This window comes from Rissa tridactyla, chromosome 3, assembly GCF_028500815.1.
Source record: "Rissa tridactyla isolate bRisTri1 chromosome 3, bRisTri1.patW.cur.20221130, whole genome shotgun sequence".
In the NCBI taxonomy this organism is placed as follows: Eukaryota; Metazoa; Chordata; class Aves; order Charadriiformes; family Laridae; genus Rissa; species Rissa tridactyla.
Genome location: NC_071468.1, coordinates 18,952,558 through 18,976,355, shown reverse-complemented (window position 1 = coordinate 18,976,355; position 23,798 = coordinate 18,952,558). Strand labels below are relative to the sequence as shown.

The 23,798-nt window shown below is 42.7% G+C and overlaps 1 protein-coding gene across 9 annotated transcripts in view; it reads right to left on the bottom strand.

Annotated features, from left to right (window-relative positions):
* The window catches only part of CHGB (chromogranin B), a 109,541-nt gene that overhangs the window by 46,482 nt on the left and 39,261 nt on the right, over positions 1-23,798 (bottom strand). For 7 of the 9 annotated variants that reach the window (XM_054196394.1, XM_054196389.1, XM_054196390.1 and 4 more), the window contains one exon: positions 23,477-23,646. In XM_054196394.1, the coding sequence (XP_054052369.1) occupies positions 23,477-23,646 (170 nt within the window). Of the gene's footprint in view, positions 1-23,476; positions 23,647-23,798 lie in introns of those variants that run through there. The other 2 variants (XM_054196402.1, XM_054196403.1) reach the window with 1 other exon arrangement.

Sequence of the window (23,798 nt, the reverse complement as noted above, 5' to 3'; positions counted from 1 at the left end):
TTTCCTTTAAAAAAAAAAAAAAAAAGCAAACCACACTCCCCAGTTTTGTAAAAATATTAAAAAGATGATGGAAAACAGATGAACAGATTACTGAGCACATATGAAAGGGAAAATATTTTAAAAGTTTTTTGCCTGGAAACAAGCTTAGACATATTTTAATAAAATACTCTCTTATTGTGAGTAAGAGACATGCTGTTTCATTCTGCAATATCGCCCAAAGAGCAGAGCATCTAGGTAACAATATTCTGTTATACCATAAATCCACAGGCTTGAAAAAGTGTTTAGCAAGAGATGACAACATCTTTGAATCAACTTTCCCAATGCTGTTTCTCAGATCATTACAGACTGTAGCACTGATATCCTACTGTCCCTGCATGCTCAGAAGTAGCAGAGAAGGAGAAAAGTGCAGTATCATCACACAGTAAGTGTGGATCAGCGCAGACGTTCATGGCACTACCCTAGCCCATCCTAACCTGTCTCTTGAGTCTTTCCCCATCAGCCACTAGACTTCGCAGTGCTCCCACACCGGCCACCTTGGCAGTGGGACTGGGCTGGGGGCTGCTTCTGATAAGAGCAAAGCAGACTGTGCTGAAGAGCTGGAAGTCAACAAGATGGGGAGACACAGAGACCAGCATAAAGCAAGGCCACAGCTTAGGCCATCAGACAAGGCTGCAAACTCAAGCCTCCAAAACACTGCCCCAAGCTCCCTTCCCGGGATCACCTGCCCCACAAGCTATTTAACCAAAATGGCCGGCTGCAACCTAACACGCCGGCTCACTGTCAAGCTCATATGTCATCTGGCAGACCCCTTACTCCCCTCGGATTTGCTGCATCTCTGACCTGGACTGTGCTAAGATTTTCCTGTTCTCAGTGTACTCCGTGCTGCATTTCACCTGGGGCAACACCGTGCCCCACCTCACCAGCATCTGTTTTGCAATGGACTATTAGACCAGCTCAGGGTTGTCTGGCTGGCTTTGACCTACAAGCAACTCAAAGCCCCCAAGATGCAGGGAGCACTCCAGCTCCCAGGCGAGGAACTAGTCATAGGGTCAGCACAAGAGTCAACTATGAAGAAGAAAACCTTAGTGGGCAGAATTACAACCAGAATCTCCTGAAAAGCAAGCGAATCCTTCTTTGGACAGCTTGCCCAAAGATACTTCTAGTCAAAAATGTCCACATTCATCCTTGATACAGTCATAAGGAGTTCAACTAAGTTTAAGGCAAAGGGCTATTTAATCAGTAGATGGGAAAAAACCTGCATCCCCTTATCAATAGCTTATCAATATTACCAATATGGCCTCTGTCAAACAACCTGTGCAAAAATCTGAAGTATTTTTCAGACCTATTTGCTCTCACTGTAATTTTAAAGGTCCAAGGCCGAAGGCAAGGCAGAGCATCTGTTTCCAGTTTTCACAAGCAAAAGCATTATCTCTGTGTGACCACCAAATGAGTTAACAGCTGCTTCTGAGAAACCTAGTCATCTCTCGGGCAAGGCTTCTTCAAGCACACATACCCGTGCCCCTCCACCAGCACTCGTCTGCCCTGGATTTAGTGCCTGGAGCTCCACACAGGTAAGTGCAGTAGGTTTTATATATTCAAATTAATCCACTGCATGAACTATATCATCCACATCAAGTCTTCTCTAATGGGCACTGAGCAATATGATTTCAGGAGGCACACACAGACTAAGACACCGTACAAAATGAAGCCATCGGTACTCGCTTGTGTGCTCTCCTTTGGATGCACATGCTCTGCGGGGTGTCACATGCTGTATGTCATCCAGCCCCAAGAGTGCTCTTTGTATCAAGGTATGGCTATGGTACAACAGATGGTTTATTGCATCTCTTTTGTCTTAGGTTTTTTGCCTTTAAGCAGGACTTAACGTGCACCAATGCACATTTGGGACAGTTATATTTTTCAAAGACTGCATTGAGCTTTAGGGAATATTCACATGAACATTAATGAAACCAGAGAGGTTCCTGCAAACACTCCGAGAGGAAAACAAAGATGGTTTTGGGCAAAGTGTTATAGAAAAGGACAAAGCAAGAGTTAAATCAACATAGTCACATAGATGATCTAACAGACACAGAACTGAGAACATTAACCTCTTCTCCAGGTTACTAACAGCAGCAAGAAGAGGCAGGGACAATTATATTAAAATTTTAGTGAGTCACCACACACTCGCCATAGTTCTAGATACCATTTAAGTTCCATTAAGTAGTTTACCTCTTGCCTTATTAGTTATATTCTGCAATAGCATGCAGTAATATTAGCAACTTATCTGGCTAGACTGAGCAGCACCCAGACCCATGGTCATGGTCCAAGCACAAGAAGAGGAAGCAGAGATATATTCATATTCCCAATGACATGCACTTTAGAGTCTCTGCAGTGTTTATTCTCACAGTGTTACTCCTCCTTCTGCAGGCAGGAAAGGCACAGAGAGGGAAAGCCTGGCAGATACTGTATGCAGCAGCAACCTGTCCCAACAGAGCAGGGGGGTGCCTGTAGCGTTCACCAAAGCCTGAGTGCTTGCCTGGTCCCTGCAGCCCCGAAGAAGACGGGCTCTGCTTCTGCTTCATTGCTTGCCCCCTTCTTTCATCACTGCTAGAAATGCAATATTGGAGGCTAGGCACAGGGATATTCAGATACGTATCCAAACTCTCCACCTAAGTTTCAAGCAACAGGCTACCTCTGATGCTCATTCATTAGTCACTAAAGCAGGCGCAATTAGGGATACTATGGTGTCCAGAAGAGAAGTAAAATCCATAGGAACACATTGGTTCCTCAGAGAGGAGCTGAAGCAACTGTTTTCAAATTAGCAGTAAACAGCATTTTGCAAAAGGAAAATCTCAGACACATGATCTGATGCAACAGCTTCCAAAACAGCAGTGAAGCCTGATTACTTTCTCATGCAATAATCAACAGAGGGAACCAGATTCCTGCAATAAGCCAGTAACTTGCTGGCTGAGAAAAGCTATGGAGGTCTGTTTGAGAGGTGAGGTGAAAGGGAGGACCCAGCTATTGCCTGGTAGGACTTCAAAAAGCTTGGAAGATTCAGAGTAAATCCCTTCACTGAGGCTGCTGAACCAAACCAAGCTTCCCATCTTGTCTCAAGTTTGGCCAACTGACTGTTTTGAGATCACTCTGTTCTTACTAATATCTGCTCCAAGACGAGCAGGATCTTGGGGCACACAGGACTGTGATATTTTTAAAGAGGCCAAATTTGCCCCTACTTGCAGCAGTACAGCTCTGTAATAATGAATTCCTTCCCATGGCTTAGCTGCACAGAGAATTTGGCTGTTTGACCACTACACATTCATTTAGTACCAGTTTGGAAAGGCAAATTCTGTTTTCAGTGCACAGCTGAGAAAAGGTGAATTGGTGGCAGGGACTCCTGTGAGATCCTTTCAAAAGGATTTCCTTCTGAAATCATCTTGCTCTTAAGAAGTGGCTAGACTGGTTTGTTGTTTGTTTTCTTAACAGGACGATCAAGAGTGAGGAGACCACCGCTATGATCCCAGAAAGCACAGACTGCAACACTTCAACACAAACACAGTTAGACATTGGCACCTAGAAATAGCACAGTGGTTTTGTTCTGTGCTACAGAGAGGAAGATTTTGGCAAACTAAGGATGTAACAAAGCAGGTTCTTAGTCTGAAGTATTAAAACCAGCCACACGCACTTTTTAAAGGCGGATCATTGCCTGAAAGATACAATCAAGTTTAATATCACCTCATTCTATGACCAGCTCTTCAGCATGCTATAGAGATAGCAGTCGACTAATCCATAATTGAATAGGAAGCTTCATCTACAATTATTTCATTAACAGGTATTATTAATACGAGAGAAGTCATGAAGAATTTAAGTGACTGAATATTTTGTGCATGTGTGTGGGAAGAGCACGGGCAAAACCAGCATTTTGTTTCCTGTGTGAAGAATCACATTTGCCCACAACGCATGTTCACCCTCTTTCCCCACGTGGTTTAACTCATCCTGGTGGGTATGCAATTCACAGTTGCTAATTATAGAGCATGATGCTTATATTCTGAATATCAGATCCAACTTTCCAGCTCATTTTTGCGTTAATCCTCTGCAAAAGAATGATTCCTCTTCTTAAGAGGAAAAAATTCAGAGCTAGGTCCTCATCAGAAGTAAATTACTAGCTCCTTATCAACAGACTCTTGAGAGCTAACGGCAATACATGATTTCTTAACAATGCAAAAATATTTCCCTTTATATTCCAAGCTTGCTGGGCTGAAGAGTACTAATATTTCCTCACATTCAATCTAACAGGGGAATGAAACCCACTGGCGCAAACTCAGTGACTCAGCCACTGGAGCTAACTTCACTTCTGGAATGCTGCCACAGGCTCTGCAGATGATTCACACGCGCACACATGCTATTAGACAAGTGCCTCGTATAAAATAATAATTAGCAGCAATAACAAACATCCTACCACAAAGCACTGGTGCAGCATGAAATGGATTTTCTCAAGTTATTTTATTTTGCATCTTCTGTTGCTTTCATTATATTTTAATTAAAACTGCATCAGGAGAAAAATTAACCTAAGAGTAACCTCATTAGACATCCAGAGAAGCAGCAATGTAGAGCAATGTTAAATTCAGCAGGGATTGCAGACGGTAGCTCTGTAAATCAGGTTCTGCTTCAATTCAGCTCTTCGACAGAAAGTTCACCCTTTCAAGAAATTGCTACTAAATTATAAGAGATCATGAAATAGATCCCACTTGTGCCACACCACGACCAGGAGTAAAGATGATATATTCCTCTGCAATCTTTATAGACCATAACTGCTTAAATCATTAAATTCAGAATACGTTTGTTTTCTGAACAGTACAGAAGGACTTGGGGCTAGGCATTGGGTCAGCATACTAAGGGTGAGTATTCCTTAGGTCTGTACAAATTAACGTATTTTTGATGTATGCTATCTGTGGGTTATCCATTAACAAAGTAAAATACCATTGCAAAATTTACTCATGCCCAAATATAACCTAAGCTGTGGACCAAAAAAAAAGTTTGTCCCCTCCTCCAACTCTGCATTGCCTGCTTCCCTGTTCCAACAACCCCCCCCGCTTCTGCTTTTGGGCAGGTTATCCAAGGATTTATTTTCAAGTACCAGTACTTAAGAGGTACAGACTATTGAAGGCAAGAGTGTACATATTAAAGCATTGGTATCAGTTTTGTTATCTGCAGAATGGGAATATCTCTTACTCTTTTCTAAAGGGGAAAGGACGGAGGTGCCAGGCAGGATCAGATCAGAAGTATAATCTAGTCTAGTATGTCCCCTCCACTTGTGGTCTCTTCTTGGTGGCAACAGGGAAATGTGATAACAAGGATATGTAGGTGTTGATCGGACACTTGAAATTAGGCAGCAACTAGTACAAGCCTTAAAACACCACCCTACGTATCCAATATGTCAGCAACATTTCTGTCAGCAAGAAGTATTGACTTAGCTTGTTCTTATTATCCAAATCAGTGTATAATCCCCTTTCTTAATACTGCTAAGCTCTTAGCCTCAATAATTTCCTGTAGCACTGAGTTTTATAATCTAATTACCTGCTGCATACAGAAGTGCTTGATTTTGATTCTACTACCTTTCCTTTTCCTCATCTTCCAATACATGCAGAACCAACATTCAGATTCCTCTCTAGATCATTATTATTTTCTGGATTTAACTTCAAAAAAAAAAAATACAAGTTTTGCATAATTCTTTGAGATAGAAGTACGCACATAAAACGGACCACTATGGAAGTACCAAAGCCATTTAGAAGACGTTATAGTGTACTTGTCTGCTTCCCCATGCTTACTCTGTTCTGGTTCTTTTTGTCCCTTCTTTTCAGATTTAAAAAAAAAAACAACCACCTTTTCCTGTCAGGCACCACAGCTTATGTGAAGCTGGGACCTCCTTTTACTACTAACACATCATCAGCATCATATTATTACTTAGAAGTGTGTAAAATGGTCTGCAGGCATTTATAGCAGGTAAGAATGCAAAGGGCTTACTTTCTTGACAAATCCAAATACCTTTTGGAATAAGATCATCTCTACAACATAGGCAGCGCTACCTTTATAAAATACAGTCACCTTGCAAAACTCAAGCTGCCACTTGCCTCCACCTCTACCCGGGAATGAACATAAACAGAGCACAACTAGAAATCCCTCAACATGCTGAAAAGAACAGCAAGCAGCACGTAGCACAAAATATTGTCATTTACTTGCCAGTGCTTATTACGGCAATAAATAACCAGCTGCCTGCTACCCTTCACATATAACCTTAGCGTGGAGGCTCGCTGTAAACACAGAAGCAATGCTCAGCCTGACAGCATCCCATCTGTCTGCGGAGGAGATTTTATAGGAATATATATGTGCATGCATAAGCCAGCCAAGGGGCTCAGCTACTATGAAATCCACAGCATGCAACAGCAAGAAAGAAGGGGGGTATGGTGGGGGGGTTGTTAAACTCATGAAATGAAGAAATCAGATGCAGGAGGGCTCCAGGATAAAACTTCATGTGCCATAACCCACAGTGATGCTGAATCACTGGCTGATGTTGTTTTGTTTAAAAAAATATTGTGGATGATGAAAGTGTGCTATATTTTATACTTGCAGTATGATACTAAAGGGTTATGAGTCACTATTTTTTGTGCTTTTATGCTGCAGCCTCATCAGTTGCACACCAATGAGCTCAGTAAAGTAAACCAGAGAAACAGGCAAAAAAATTGAGTCCTGAATTAAGACATACAGAGAACTAGTTTAAATCCAGCACCAGATTGCCACTTAGGTCATTTATTTTTGTGATAGACACCTGAGCTGGAAAGCTTTAGGAATATTTCATCTGGACCCAATCCAAGAGGTATGGTGCAAGCCAAACGCTACAGAGGGGAAGCAAGGAGACACTGAGAGCAGCATGTGAATGCGAAGGCAGGGACTAAATAACTACACAGAAAAGCAGGAAAAAACACCACGATCACATTGCAGAGAGCAGTCAGAAGATGGTAATGGCTGTACAGGCAGTAGCACTATGCCCTACTCATCACACAGCTATGGAGCATCCCCTGCAACGCTCCAGGCACTGGATCCACTGTAAGCTCTACTCATGCACAGGAAACTGCCCATCCCTGCCCACAGCCTCCTGCTTAGTTCTTACTCCAAATTTGCCATGTCAGAATTGGGTAGGAATAAGGTGCATCTTCTCACAGCAGTAAGTCTGGCCTCTACACTAAGCAGAGTCCTGGGAGCACAGCAAGGAATACAGCCCTTTTTTCTTCCTCCTCCCTGCCATGAGCCACAGAGGATTCCTTGAGACGTGTTCCTCTGCTGCCAATTCACAGCAGCTTCAAAGAAGCTTCAAAGACAGGGAATAAATTTAGAAGCAATAAGAGACCATGGCATCAGGGCAGATGTATCTTATTTTCTCTTGCTGCGCTTCAATGACAAGTGTCACTGCAGAGCCTTTTGGGTCCAATAACTCTAGATCATTTTCCTACACATAGTCACGCTATGTGTCTGAGAAAAGGTTTGAATGACAGAGAGAAATGTGTAGTGAAAGCCTCCCGGTGAAAAGGAGAAAGTCAGGCTGTGCATAAATGATCATTGGTGTAACAGATGCCCAGAAGAGGCTGAACTTCACACTGAGAATTGAGACCTCTGAGGGTCCTCAAGGTGTTTTGTGTAACAGGAGAGGTGAATCTGACAAATTATAAGGCAAAACCCCTACTTTTAGAATCACACCAGGAAAAAAAAAGTAAAAATCTTGCTAATAGAGAAATGAAGAAACATCCTTCATTACTGTACAAGTTCACTGCTTAGGTCATGCAGGTATTTCATACAGGCTCATATACCTTATCTTAGTGACATTCAGACATGATCAAGAGATATACCAGTACTTCAGCACACCGTTATCTGGCATATGTCGCTTACATAAGCTATCCCCATAAACTGGTAATAAAAGAACATTCTCTGATTATTTATTTATGCAGCTCCAGGGAGCCGTTTGCTATCTCAGCAGTAACCATGATGAATTACATAAAAGCACTGTCAGAGTGGGAGGAACACTCATGTACAAACATGGTCCAACATGTGGCACGATGCAAACCACTGTCTTTCCATGGACGGCACCAGAAGGCAAAGATTCTACAACTACCTGAAAGGAGGCTGTAGCCAGGTGGGGGTTGGTCTCTTCTCCCAAGTGACAGTCAATAGGACAAGAGGAAACAGCCTCAAGTTGTGCTTGGGGAGGTTTAGACTGGATATTAGGAAAAAATTCTTCACTGAAAGGATTACCAAACATTAGAACAGGCTGCCCAGGGAAGTGGCTGAGTCACCATCCCTGGAGGTATTTAAAAGACCTGTAGATGTGGTGCTCAGGGACATGGTTTAGTGTGGTTCTGGCAGTGTTAGGTTACTGGTTGGACTCAGAGATCTTAAAGATCCCTTCCAACCTAGGTGATTCTATGATTCTCAATACAAGCAGCAAGACTGAGTGCAGGGCAGGTAAAACATGCATCCACCAGAGCCACACACTTGAGAAAATCAAGCAGAAATGAAAGCCACTGCCAGCAAATCAGCATATTTAAAAGAATGAACATGGAAACAAGAGTTTTTAAAGAGACTTGAGGAATGACATTTCTTATTTATGCATTGTAATACCAGAGTATCAAATCGTCCTCTAAACTACAAACACTGCTCACAACTGGACTGGAGGTGATATGCTCCAGAGCATCTGATTAAATGTGTGAAGTCAGGGTTTACTGGAAGCTCTGCAGCATCGTTACCCGGGTTCTCTGCCTTAGGTACATCTGCATTTCAAACTGACGCAGCTATACTACTTCCCCGAATGTCCAGGCTAAGCTGAGTGACCCACACAGTGCCATGCTATGAAAGAAATATCCTGGCAGACTGGCACAGGATGGCCTCAGCATGGCTTTCCAAGCAATTTGCCCTTTTTCATTGTTCTGTCCAAGTCAGACATCCTTCATGATTTGAATTGGGATTTTAAGCCATTTTCACAGATCTTTACCACCCACACATAAGAGATGCAGCTGACAAGCTGAGACACCAAGGCACACTCTGCAGACAGTAGGGAACAGTAACACTGGTTTTACATAACAAAGTTATCACAATCATTTCATGTTTTGCCACTTGCTGGCTGCTCAACACAGATATATATGTCTTGGGTCATTTTTGCAGTACCTGCACTACAACAAGACCATAATGACAAGCTGCAAAGAGCAGCTTTATTATACAAGAAAGGAAGCAACATCTTGGGACCCTCACACAAAAGAATCTAACACTGATGAAAAGACGTTATGAACAAGTGTCCAGGTAACGGGAACAGTCATGCTCTCACACAGCTTTTCCCTCAATTATTTCAATTACTTAAGGATTCATGGCATGCATTTTCATTTTTCTTCAAGAAAAAATAAAGTCTTTTGTGGAGATGCTTCAGCTGCACAGTAGTTCTTGCACTCCAAAGTGACTGGAAACACCAGCACATTTCACAGCTGCTCTTACTGTACTATTGTAGCACTTTATTATAAAACACATACCCTGGCTTATGGGCTTCATGATTGCTTTGTAGCTACTCCTCTCAGCTGTTAAGAAAAATTGGAGTTTCACTGAAATTGCTTCCTACAAAAGATGCTTCTCTTCCTTAAAAGCAGAACTGAAAATGGGACAAGTCTAACTGGACACCCTACAGCAAGGTCTGCAGGAGCTGTAGTCCAATCCCTTTGTGTTCCCTTTCTTCTCTGTGGTCTTTGCCCCTCATGTAACTCTCATGTCTGTTCAACGCCAAGTTCTTGCGTGATTTTAAAGCTAAAAATACATCCTAGAAGTTTTGTTTTGTTTAAAAAAAAAGGAAACCAAACCTTTTTCTCCACAGTAGCAGAGAAAGTGAACTTCTTTCTTTGCCTCTCAATGTTTCAAACAAAGATCACTCACTGCTCAGACATACACTGAAACCTGGTTCATATTATCCTTGTTTAGACATATACCAGCACGAAAAACTGGACCCAACTTTTACTGGCACCCAGCAATATTGCAGTAATAAGGGCAGGAACACTTGCTGGATTTCACATCAGAAAGAAGAGATGAAGGGAACCAGACACGCAGTCTGCTGTGGGGAGGGGGCAGCTCCCAATCCAGCAGAAGAGTAGACTTGGAAGGATGCATTCTCTCCCGTACCTGCTCTCAGGTGTCACAGCCTCTGTACATCAGATCATGGGGAAATCCTGTCAAAGCTTTGGAGTTGTAAAGAAGCATCACTTTATGAAACGCTCTCCTACAGCTTTCTGAATAGAGATTCTCAAAGTTGGGAAACAACACAGCAGAGAAGGAAAGTCTGTCTTTCTGCAGTACAGCCTTTCTCCAGACTCTGCAAAGACAACTGGAAGAAAAAACCGATGATTGTGTCCTTCTGCTGCACACAAGTGGCACCCAAATTCACTGCTGTATCAGGAGAGCAGAGGACATTTTCCCAGCCCTCCTCACTTTGCTTGGTGATGTACTTTTTGGATACTGGATCCAAACAACATGAACACACTAATCAATAGTCACTTCTCAGTGGTAAGCAGTACAGCTACGGCAGGTTATCTAGGAATTCAGCATATAAAAACATAACTTGTCTGACAAAGAGGAAAGGTATTGCAGTTAAAATGGTAAGCCAAGGTGACAGGTAAAGATGGAATGCTGCCCAGCTCCTACACACGTGTGAAATATTCTCTCCATCACTGACACTGCTATCCATCTTCCCATGCCCTTCCAGCCCCACAGTTACATCAGTGATTCTTCCTAGAGCTCCTCAGCTTCGAAATAATGACAAAATTAATCAAAATCTATTAGCTAGAAATTAAACAACAAAATCCATTTTGCACAGGATTCCTGGCCTCTCCCTCAACCTCAGAGAGACTTTAATTTCCTGTTTCCCTTTCCTGAATCCTGCACTTTTATTCAACCCTTATCCTTTCTATTGGCACTTCAGCACCCTTGCACAGAGCTGCAATATTGCTGAAGGGAAGAGTGTTGGGCAGTGAAGCAGATGAGGGTCTCCGCAAGAGCAGCCTGTGCTTTTGATTCCAATCATGTGAAGGAAATGACACCCGCTGTTTGTTCAAACCCAGCACCTGAGTGAGAAGTAAATGGTAAAAACGGTCCCTGGGCAAGACGGAGCCAATGAGAGAAAACAAGGCATTTATCTCTTTTATAAAAATCTAATAGAACTTGAAGAATTTATACTACAGCTCTGCACCAAAATAACTGCCACAGGAAATAAGAACCTCTAACCCCCAGCTCGCTACCTCTGACAAGCTCATGTTGCGGCACGCCAGACTCCACTGCTCTGGAGCATTCAGTTAATCCCTTGCAGCCATACACAGAAGCATGGAAGAACACCCAAACGAGTGCATGAAACTGGTGTCATGAGGATTAATACATTTTGGAGCCATGTTCCTGAAGGACCAGACAAGGAATGATACTCAATTGCTGAAATATTGTTCTAGGCCATGGCTTCCATGCTGATTACCCAGAGACACACCAGATGCCACACACACCTGTTAACACAACCTTTCCCTGAAGATCCTGGAGCCCAACTAAAGACAATTTATAGACAAATTTGTTTCAGATAGGAGCTCAGTGTAGTGAAGGCAGCCATCTCAACTGGACCTTTGTTTTACAGGGAAATATTAACTTCAGTAAACACTCTACTCCCTCCAGCAGCACCAGTTGACGTCAACACCTTGCGTCCAGTTGCTCCATGACAGATCCACTTCCACTGATGACTCTGAGGGGTGAGTAACAGAGCTAATGCTTTTGAAAAACTGAATAGGGCCACAAAAGAAAGCTTCAAGCACAGAAGAAAGTTCACACTATGTACACAATAAAACCCTATTTACAAAACAGGGAAGCCCAGGCAAGCACTGATTAAGGAGGAACCCAAAGCAAGGATCAGCTTTTCAGCCATGTCTGCACTGTATTTTGCAGTAACATCTGGTTACCCAAAGACACCCCGATGCCGACCTGATATCAGTTTGTATCTTGGTCAGTAAGAATTCTTGAGGTCTTCTTGTGCTACCTCAGAAATTCTTATTTGTTCACATAATATTTAATGGCATCGTGGTGGTTACAAATGATGGCTGAAAGGCACAGCTTTATAGAGTCTAAACTTGTCTATCGTTCCTCTATAAAACAATTATTTGAATGTTTTCTGTTCCCAGTCTACCATTTTTCGTCTCAAAGGAGTCCACACCTGCACTTCAGAGGATGGAAAATGATTCATAAGGAATCGAACAAAGTCTTGTTCTCTGTCATTTATTTACCAGATTTAATTCCTTCTTATTCAAACAGCTAACGCTCACTAACTTGCCTGGTAAGATAAAGCAGCATTGGCATAAATATGTACAAAATAACCTTGCAGCCACGTTAGGAACAATTGCAATAATGAAATTACTGCAGCCTGAATTAGATTAGGTCACAGCAATGGACAAACACCAACAGCTATGAGGAGAGAAATAAAAGCCCAGGTTGGAATGACAGTTTAGATAAAGATAAGGAAGAAATGGCCCACAGGGATTCTTACACCACAGGCGCAGGGCAAGATGAGATTAAAAGACCCCAGTCCCACTGGTAAGCAGACACAGCTCTACCTACCTATTACAGGTCTCACTGTCTGGCACTGATGTGCGCTGATAGCGTGGCTGTTTGCCAGCAAATGAACTAGGCCCCTCTCACACCAGACAACTGGTAAAAGATTACTGAGATCTAAAATAGGCACGTGTTGTTTGTATATGCCACGTGTGCACTTTTTAGAGCTTTATGATATTCTACAGCTAACAGCCAGACTGCTGTTGTCAGTTTAAAGTGAAGCATTCATAGTTGGTCATCTCCAGCAGATGGAGCTTTAAGAAAAGCTACAAATGCATTTGTTATAATAATGAAATTAGCTATATGGCATCTTGAAAGCAGGTATGAGCTTTTGTGCAGCCTCCTTTTTGAAATGAACACCAATAATGGTTTGTTATCATGACATTTTATATAGATACACAGATTCCCCACCACACAGTAAATCCCTGCACTGGCTACCAAAGTAGGATCACATTTATTTTTCTGAATCTGACTCATAGGCCTGTTTGACCTTCTTAAATCACTAAAACACTATCTTTACATTTTAGTTTTGCCATTTCAAGTCTAAGCCAAACCCTTAAACCTTATAACCACGAAGGACTGGAAAACCACCTTGGAAAATACCAGGACTACAAGCACAGCAAACATCAAAGGCAGATGCAGAGCAAACATTTCATTGAAAACTGTGCCAGCAGGGTTTTGGAAGTAAAGCCAATAAAAACCATGGAGTTTCCTGAAATAAAAGTCCAGCAATAACAGTTGATTTGGGGATCATGTTGAAGACTCAGCACACAGCACAGCGTGGGAGGACAGCATTTAGAACTTCTAGTCTTTAATTACAGGCTTACAGAGTAAATATTTCCATGCTGTTTTGTGGACCATTTACTGTATACTTTTTGGGCTAAAAAGGACCACATTACCCAGAATCCCCAGCAGGCAGGTGGCTGTATGAGGACAATGGAGACGTGGGGGAAAAAACACCACCACAATTTAGCACAGAATAGGAGACAAGACAGTGAAAGTGCAAAAGCAAGGAATATTACATGGGAAGGAAAGAAGAGAATAAAGCACGTGAACAGACTGCAGTGAACAAAAAGACCAGGAAAAGAGAAAAAGACAACTTTGACCTACCTGCAGGGAGCCTAGACTACCCTAGGTAGTAAGAGACCTTTCAAGAGAGCATCTTGTCGAGACCACTGTACTAGCCCAGGCACAGTTCAGTGCTCACCAAGGAAAGACTTCCCTTCCTCCAGTACAAGTACCAAATTGGGGAGAAAAAGAGAGAAAAAGAAAAAAATCCAGCAAAACAATGCACAAAGAACTAAAAGCGAAGACAGACTGCTCTGAGCCATGTCACAGACATTGTACAGTTTTTATCCTCACATCTCTAAAAGATCACTGATAAACTAGAAGGGACACACAGAAGGATAGTCTAAAGCGGCCTAAAGTCTTGGAATGGCTTTTCTTTAAGATAAAAATAGAAGTACACCGGGTTTCTTTAGCCTGGAAAAAATACAACAGGGAGAACCTGTAAGACATCTGTAAGACCACAAATGGCTTGGAGAAAGAAACAGCAGTGGTCATACACTGTTTCTTAGCCTGCATGAACTCAGGAGATTCAGGGGATCAAACGAAGCAAAAGATGCAAAACACAGCCAGTGGTTCCCCACAGTCCCACTCCCACATCAAGAGAGACAGAGAGGTCCAAAAGCAGTTAGACAAATTCCTGGAAGAATCATTCATCAGGAGCCAGTGAGTGACACAGTGATATGCCACCTGTGGGTCCTAAACCAGAAGTCCTGGAACCTAAAGGCTTGCAGGGATGGGATCACTTCTGTTTGTACTGCTCTTAAATACCAGTTACCTGCTGCTGAAGACAAGTTACCACTCAAGCAATCATCGCTCTGACCCACTTTGGGCATTCTCATACTAACCTGTCCTGTATTTTCTTCTTTGGAGATGCTTCCTGTTGTATTGAGTGTCAATTAGAACTGAAAAAACCGCTTAAATCCAAAGTTCATTTGTGTGAGGGATGCAGCAGCAGCATCCATTTAGTGAGTTAGCCTTGCTACATATAAGCACATTTGGCAACTCAGTATCCAGGCTCTAGATCACATAGCTCACTACAGCAACTCTGCATCATGTTCACAATGTACAGACTTCACATTTAAAATAGAAAATAATCTAAAGAGTTACGAGCTACCTCAGAAACACACCTTGTTCTCAATAAGTGAATGGGACTAATGTGTTCTCTGATTCACAGTTTAATGGTTCCATTGAGAGTATTTACTGTTCCTTACTCTGAACCTTTTTTCACCTTCTCTCAGCAAACAGGGACTAAACACACTTCCTTCAAAAGCTGAAAACATCAGGTTCTTTGTACCTGGGTCAGGCAGCTACAAGGTGCTGCTGGGCTTTGTTATCCCAGAAGGCAGCTACAGACTTCACTGTCCTCTCCATAGCAGATAGCTATGGAGCACAGCATGGTCGCTGCCCCATGGAGCTCATAAAGACGCAGAGAGACCACAAGTACAAGAAAGAGACCACAGCAGTGAAGAGCTATGTCCAAGGTCACACAGCAGACCAGCAACAGTCAGTGTGACTGATTTGACAGGAAAAGGACTGTAAGAAGGTGGGATAAGAGCAGAACTTGTGTTTGAACAAACACATTCAGTCTTGAGTGTGTGGCATATTTGTTTGCCTCAGCTCATTAACTGAGCTGAGGATTCTGCAGAAATCCCAGGTATATCACCACCCTTTAAATACCTGGCAACTTCTTTGCAAAATGATGATTTCAGGAAAAAAAAAGACTCTGGAAGTCTGGCTCAGATCACAGATCTAATCAGTTCTTTACTATTATATTTCACCTGAACTGCTTCCTGGGTAAGAAACCGGAAATCTTAAAGTGCATGCATCTTCAGCCACAAGGTCTCCCCCCTTGCCCATCAGGACTTAGCATTAGATATTAGAAAGCAGGTATGTTTTGCTAGCTTGAAAAAAATGTATCAATGCAGTCAATGCACAGAAAGTTTTCGGTCCTGCAGGAAGCTGCGCAGCCAACTCTCTGGGCAGTCAGGGGAAGCGCAGTCCCGCAGCTCTTTGCAGGGCTGTGCTCTACAGACCCAAACCAGCATTAGCTGGCACCAGCAGGGAGGTCTGGATCAGTCCCTACCTGTGAAAGTTACTGTCCAATACCAGCAACAAAAACTTCATCTCTGGCATGCTCATTAGAGCTGGAGAAGCTCTAAATCCAGCACCACAAACACATGCATACATATATCATTAAAAAGAACCTCCAAACCAGTACCCCTGTTACCTTCCACCTATGCTTAGTCTGTTGCACTTATTAACCAAAGGTGACTCATTAAGAAATGGCAATTTGTTACAGGTCAGGCCCATTCCTAATGCTACCAGGCAGATGAGCCACCAGCTCCTAGCTCTACGATAATCATGCAGTAATTCTCAGTACAAGGCTACAGCATCCAGTTACAAATTTGATAGGCAACTGCTTAGGACTGGCTTTAGGGAGGAAACAAAACTCCTGCCAAGGTTTAGAATCACTTAGAAATGTTTAGAAACTTAGAACATTTATGAACCACTTCGCCATTTAAAGTTTCATGGGAGGGTCCCAAATTGGAAATCAACCCATTCTGTTTCTGCGTCTACATGGAGAGGCTGGCAAGGGTTTAATTAGCCTATACGCTCAATTAAGAACAATGAATGAAAGGAAACAACAGTGATGGTCCTTCAAAGTCACCTTCGAATATACAAATTCCAAGTTCTGTATTGTGATGGCACTTTTTAAGGATTGAGGGATAACATGCAGAACACGTACCATGCTCCTCTTCATGTTAAAAGGCTTGGTAATTACATTGGTGGATACAGCTGAAACGTGTGCCTAATGACAGCGAACCTACCAAATCCTCTTTTTCTGTGAATAAAATACAAAATGGGTAGCAGAAGAAAATTCACTCTGAGCAGAAGATGCAACTCTGAAGAAGTCAATAGGAAACCTTAGAGTACAGCACACAGTTGCACTGCACAGTTGCTCCCCAGCACCTCCGAGAACCAAACTCCCAAGTTCTCCTTTACACACAGAACTGCAGAATTCGATCAGACAACTTCAGAGCATAAGCGCAACTCCTTGTCTTTCTTACTGAAGAGCACTTCCTCTGGACTTGATTTCTAATTATTAATGGGTTAGTAGAAACTGTTCATTTTCACAGAACATAGAGGTACTCTGAAGCATTACATTCTAAAAGGCAAGTCACATGTCTCAGTTTTTTCCCCTACTGATACAAGTATAGTGCTACAGTTCTCCTTAAAAGAGAATTAGTATTCTTCCTCAGAGTGTGAAGCATAAAGCACTGTCTTTTTCTCTTCCAGGATTTATTTTTGGCTGGATGCTTTATGTAACACATTGCTGAAAAATTAATTTACAAAAGATGTAAGACTTTCGGCAACTCAGTAGTGCTGAGTGCTTTATTTTTTGTGTCATGTGGTTTCCCTGTATTCCTTTTATGTAAGGTAGCATGAATTCCACTTCACAGCGTCACTCAATACTCAGCACAACCGGGCCACAAAGAGAATGCTTGGAAAGTTAATGCTGCCAAACTCACCAGAGACACGTAGTTACCCGACCCAAGGGCCTGCCCATGACTTCAGTGGAGCTGCATAAATTCAGGTCTGCTAAGCACCTGCCCCACTGGATCACAACATCTATACAAAATTATTAGGATTTGAAACATTTCACCTTTTTTCCCCGTTTTGAGAAGACTAGAGTATTAAGGAAAATTTAGTATTTTGATCATATTTGAGAGTGTACTTGGTTAGAAATGATCAATAAAAAATAACAAGACACATTCACTTGAAAGTAGGTGCTTTTTTGCTTTTGATAAGCTAAACAAATCACACACCTTGACACATAACTGAATGTTTATACCAGTATCAGGGATAAAAGAGAAAGTTGCTAAAACCAGAACTTTTGGAAAGGCTAAAAAAATTACAGTTGCACCCAAAAAAAGCGTGATATAACCAAGCTTTAAAGACTCTTTATTTACATAACAAAATCAGATCCCGGCAGGGCTGTAACTGTGAGAGACAGAAGTAGGAAGGCTATTTCCAGACAAAAACAAATACTTCACCAACAGGCACCATCAGCCACCTTATGCCAAGATCCATGCGGTAAACAACCTGCAACCAACACTCCTGAGAAGTATTCCCACATGAGCCTTGGGGATTGTTTAGCATCATTTCTCAACAGCAATAAACTGACACATGACTGAGCTTGATACAGTGACTTACAACCCTGCCACCACCTGAAGCAAAAAATAAATCGCTAGCCCTCTAAGTCCCAAGCATGCAAGGTTGATAGCATCAGAAATGGGTAACATTGCTCACTAGAGGGCAGCAGGAAACAAACCAAAACCAATAAAACCCCAATACTTCCCAAAACAGGGTCTATGATCTTCAGCAAGGCCAAGGTAGTTATGCAGAAGTCGTCTGCCTGAAAAAAACCCCATTAAATCCGACGGTGTTTGGGATCACAGTTCAAAGTGAAGAAGGTTTGGAAGCGGGAGAGCATGTTAACTTCCTGCAGTCAAAGGAGACTCTTCGTTACAGCACAAAGCATCTTTGCACAGCATTGTCTCCTTCATCTCCACATCAAGCTGAACAGTAAGATATTCTTTGGGTAATCTGTAACTTTTTGGTAAAGGGAGACTACCAGAAGTTTCTGTATCTAACCACGGCAGCCAGGAGTGCAAGTACAAGTCCTTCCTAGCTCAGCTTTGGCTCAATCTGAAAGTGATTTACAATATCATGCCTGTTTTGAATTTACAAACTTAACCTCTTAAATGAGAATATATAAAAAAGTCTTTAGCCTTCAGGTTGTCTTCAGCATGGCCAGACAAAAAGACATTTAGAAAATGCTGCAATTTTAGTAGCAGTGTTAGTTCAGATGGCCAAGCTATAACTTCTATACCAAGTAATGAATGAATACACCGAGTTCTGGTTGAACTGAATCTCCAAGCACCCATCAAGTGCCAGCCCTGAAAGGTTACTGCTGACATGACAAGTACAGCCTGCTCCTTTCATTTCCAGCTTCTACGTCAGCACTTGTGTACAACTCCCATACAGAAAAAGTGCAAACCATGCCAGACTTCTTCAGTAAACACAACCCACTTCTGCAAAAGAGATTAAGCAACTCTTGACAGGCAAGTGGACATGGTAAACAGGAGAGAGCATTTAAGGACAAGTCAGAACACATGCACAAACATTAACATGACTCCTCAGTTGCTAATAAAAGACAGAACAACCCACTGCAAAACTAGGCATGTAAATTCACTGGGTATGTGTAGCATTTTTTTCAGAGGACTCACAAATGCCTATAGAACTGACAGATGTGTTAACAGGTTGGAAATCTCTGCTTTGTTTAACACACATGCTTGGTTGATTGAAAACCCAGGAAGCAACTGCAACAGTCCAAAAATCAGGTTGGCTTTTATTTTTAAACTGGGATAATCTTGCAGTCAGGTGTCCTCTTGATTTGGGCAGCAATTTCAGCAGCAGTGCCATGGCCCAGACTCACTGATCTGCCTGGAGCCAGTGAGGTTCCAGTGCAACGGTTCTTCTCCATTTCCCCCAAGCCCTTACTACTTGTTCCAAACAGACTATTCTTGAAGGAAGCCTAAAAAACCCACGACTGATCAAAAGGAATCTACAGCCTGGCTCCCTGCATGGGAAAAGCAATAAATGCTCCAACATTGTTTTTTCCAGAAGCCACTATTCCGAAAAGACTGTAACCCCATATTAAAGACAGGACACGTTGCAGACTGCCGTATCTTGGCGTATGCCTGTGCAGCTGCCAGGAAGAGCAGCTGTCCCCATCTCATCCACACAAATATTTAGGTGGCTGCTCAGCAAGCTGGGCCAATTCCCTGAGCAGACTCCTCACGTGGCACCTAAGTACCAGCGCTAAGGATGGAGCAGGAATAAGAACTACGGTCAGGGACAACCCGGGACTCTAGCTGCATTAGAGAGGTCAGGGCAGTCCATGGAAAATAACCAAAGGTAAGCCTGGGCTCAAACCTGAAGCTAATCGCAGGAACAGAAGTAGTGCTTTTGGTGAGGCAACAAAAGGTTGATCACCTCTATACCCCCAAACTGTTTTTCATTACTTTTGTTTTTTTTTTAAAGTTACCCAACTTTTAGATACACACGGGCCTCTCCAATCACACTGAGTCTTCCTGCTCCACCCAGTCTCTCCAGTATCAACCCTTCCTCTCCTACTGTCATTCTTCCTCTATTTCCTCTGTTCCTCTGAAGCTACATTTTCCACATATCTTCCCCTTCCACTTAGTGACCCTGTCTACCTATCCATTCTCCTACGGACATGGCTTTTTAACTACTTTTCATTACAAAGAAAAAGTGATTAAGGGAGAAGCTACAGGGCAAACTAGGAGACCTGTTCCCCCAGGATCACTAACTCCAGGGAACAGCCATGCAGGTGGATGGAGCTGAGCCCTGCCCGTGCTTCAGACAGGCAGTCTCCCACGCAGGGTGCCGCAGCTGAGCTCTCAAACGCTGCCTCCAAGCTTGGGAGCATCACTGCAGGGCAGCGCTGGCAAACCCAACTCTGTCAGACCAGGCAGCATGGCCAGAGCCCAGGACCCTGCCTGCACCACATCCGCAGTCTATTCTCGAACACTTTTTTAGACTGCAATTTTTCCAAGCAAAGACTATGTTTCAACTGTCCCTGGTACGCTTTGGTTCAGTGCCCTACAAGAAAAAGGAACATTGCCGGTGACTTACTTCAGTGTAAACAACCTTTATTAGCTGCCTTTCAAATATTAATCCAAATAATTTAAGGCTTCCCCACACACACACCTGAGTGCTGCCAAGTACGAAATTTTGCTGGCAACTCTTTTTAAACTAGAGGAACTTGTAAGGTGTTGCTGCAGCACTGTACTATCGAGTGATAGATTAGAAACACTATAATTTTTTTGTATTACTCTTTTCTAGTATGGGGCAAAAAGAAAAAAAAGGAAACATACTGAAAAGTTCACTGATCCAATTAAATTTTCTCAGTCTATTACTGCTTAAACACTTGAACTCTCTATGACAATAAACTAAAATATGAATGTTTCTTGCAAGAGCAGAACCCTCACTCCTGCACAAATCATAAAACCAGTCATTTACACATCACTTAGACATTTAGTAGTATTCCCACAGGAGTACTGGTTTCTTGCATAGGGATGCCTGCTTTGATAAGGCCTGGTTTTCATGGCTGATGGGTACTATCTTCTGCTGTTACAAGTGATGGAGCCTCTCTAGACTAATAAGACCTATTACAAGTGACTCAGGCACTAGGAATACCTCCATATCCATTTCCAACTCCTGAGGCTGGGATGGTATGATAACTTTCATCAGTCTCAGTCCAGTTCACGTGACAGATGTCAGAAAACACAGCCTGTCCTGTCAGTCTGCTTCTTTCCTAAGGAAGTTGTCACATTCCCAGAGACCTAGAGGCCTTTTGGAAATGCTTTTGAATCACTAAGGAAGAGCCTCATCCCTAAAAAACATTTTTCAAGTTTGAGGAGAAGACTCATCATCCACCCTGCCCAAGCCCCAGGATGCAATCTTCTGGAGTCATACTGGAGACTGCAAGCTGTAGCCACCCCCACTCTCCTAATTCATCTTGTCTCACAGCAGCAGTTTACAATGTTTCACGAGGAAACAAACAAGAAAAGGAGCTTCCTTTCCCCAGACACTTCTGCCAGAACGTGCTCATCCAAGAACATTTGACACAAGCAGACTGTTTTAAAAATATAGAATCATAGAATTGTCTAGGTTGGAAGGGATCTTTAAAATAATCGACTCCAACCGTTAACGTAGCACTGCCAAAACCACCACTAAACCATGTCCCTGAGCACCACATCTACACGTTGTTTAAATACCTCCACGGTTGGTGATTCAACCACTTCCCTGGGCAGCCTGTTCCAATGCTCGATGACCCTTTCAGTGAAGAAATTTTTCCTAATATCCAGTCTAAACCTCCCCTGGCACAACTTGAGGCTGTCTCCTCTTGTCCTATTGACTGTCACTTGGGAGAAGAGACCAACCCCCACCTGGCTACAGCCTCCTTTCAGGTAGTTGTAGAGAGCGATAAGGTCTCCCTTCAGCTGCCCCTTCTCCGGGCTGAACAATCACAGTCCATCCTCCTGTCTTTTCTCCCACACTGATTAAATTCAATGGATTAGAAAGTTGCAGTTGTCTCAAAAAAAAGAGAGTTTAAGTGAATATGTATATCGATTTGACACTGTTATAAGGAGAAAGAGATGTTCAGAGTATGAACAGGGTCCAACATGATACTTGGTTATTTCACTACCAGGAGCACAGGGTAAGGAAACATTTACAGCATGCAACCCACAGTTATTGCAAAGTGGTTTTAGTTGTGAGGGGTGTCTAAAACAAGCAATAAAGGAGAGGCTTCATAGGCCTGACCTGGCCTCCTCAGTGCACCTGGAATCCCCACTGACACCAGAAGGTGTTGGAGAGAGCAAGGAGGAAGGACCTGGCCTCTGGGCATACCTTGGTACTGAGCTTTATCTACATATTCCACATATGCACTGTAAATGACATGCCCATTGCTGTCATTTGGGTTTAGAGATGCCTATCTTCATTTCCACATGTGTCACTGCAGCTATGCCTCAGACCAGTCTTAGGACTGCTGAGTGGTCATGCAGTTGTTCTGTGCATCCCATTGATGACAGCAATCAAGTCCAGTTGCCCCGAGCCACACTAAATGGTGTTTGAGTAGCTAAGCTGCACTACAAACATTGCAGGAACTGCCTCACAGCTCCCAGAATTTCTTCATACCTGCGACACAGGGCTTGTGAAATCTGAATAGACAAATGCCTTCCATCCTGTCTCACTATTAGAGGAACTTCCCGATTCTCCTCTCCCACAACAGCGGAAAAGGCTTGCTCAGGACATGCCTCGTAGTGGTAGTCACCACTCTTATGCACAAAAAATAAAGCAAAACCTCAAACCAGATACACTATTCCTCTAGTGCAATATGGATCATGGAATGTGATATGGATCACAGTTTAAAGTAGAAGTTACAGTAAAAGATTTGTATCATTGGTAACATAGGACACATGACTTCCTGGTCTGCAGAGGAAAACCAAAGCAAGGATTGGTATCTGCTGTTCACAGACTTTATTACAGTTCCGGATGTATCACAATTAGATGTGAAGACAACTGCACAGTCCAGTAGTCAACATCAACAGGGCTAGATTAGTTTCATAGATCCCGCTGCTTACCTGTTTAGCATACAAAATAGTGGAATTCCCACTGAAAAAATTCACACGTCTAATTCCAAGGTGACTTCTTGGAACTAGGCCAAAGTAAACCACACAGTGTCAGAGGAAGAAGAGGAGCCAAACTCTACTTTTAAACTACTTAAGACTCCAAAGCAACCAGAAATGTCATCAGTGATGTTTCATCTGCTCAGATGCCTTGACAAACCATCTCCACACATTATTTGCCCATCAGATTTTATTTTCCCCCCACAATATTAATTACTACAACCTTCAGCCCAGCCAGGATGAATATATGGCACAAAGTGTCACTGGGCCAGTGCATTTCAATTTCACACTTCTTGCTGTATACTCACACTGACTAGGCTGAGGGGTGCACTAATCAGTTCTGGTAAAATGTTTTAAGACAAAGCAGATGCACCAGCATCAGACTGCTGTTACACAGTCAAATGACACACTGCCTAAATAGATAATGTACCGGCTAAAGAAAGAGCATGTGGAGAGGCAGAAGCTGTTACCTGTGGGCAGAGAGGGAAAAGTATCCACAGAACAAAAAAGCTCCTCGCTGTTTTCAGAGCTGGGTGGAGGCAGAAAGCGCTCTGCTAGGTCACAAACTGAAGGTAGGTCCAATATGCTGCTCTCCTCCGAGTGACAACTTGGTGATGTCTCTTTTCCTTCCATGGTTCCACTGCAGAGACACAAATATGACTGAGCTGGGGTTTTAGAGCATGAAAATCCAAGCAGAAGTCAACACAAACGATCTGGCATTTTTGCACTACTTTATGAGGTGAGAGAAGCTGTTCCAGCATATTGGCATTTCATTTGAAAAAATAAGGGCAA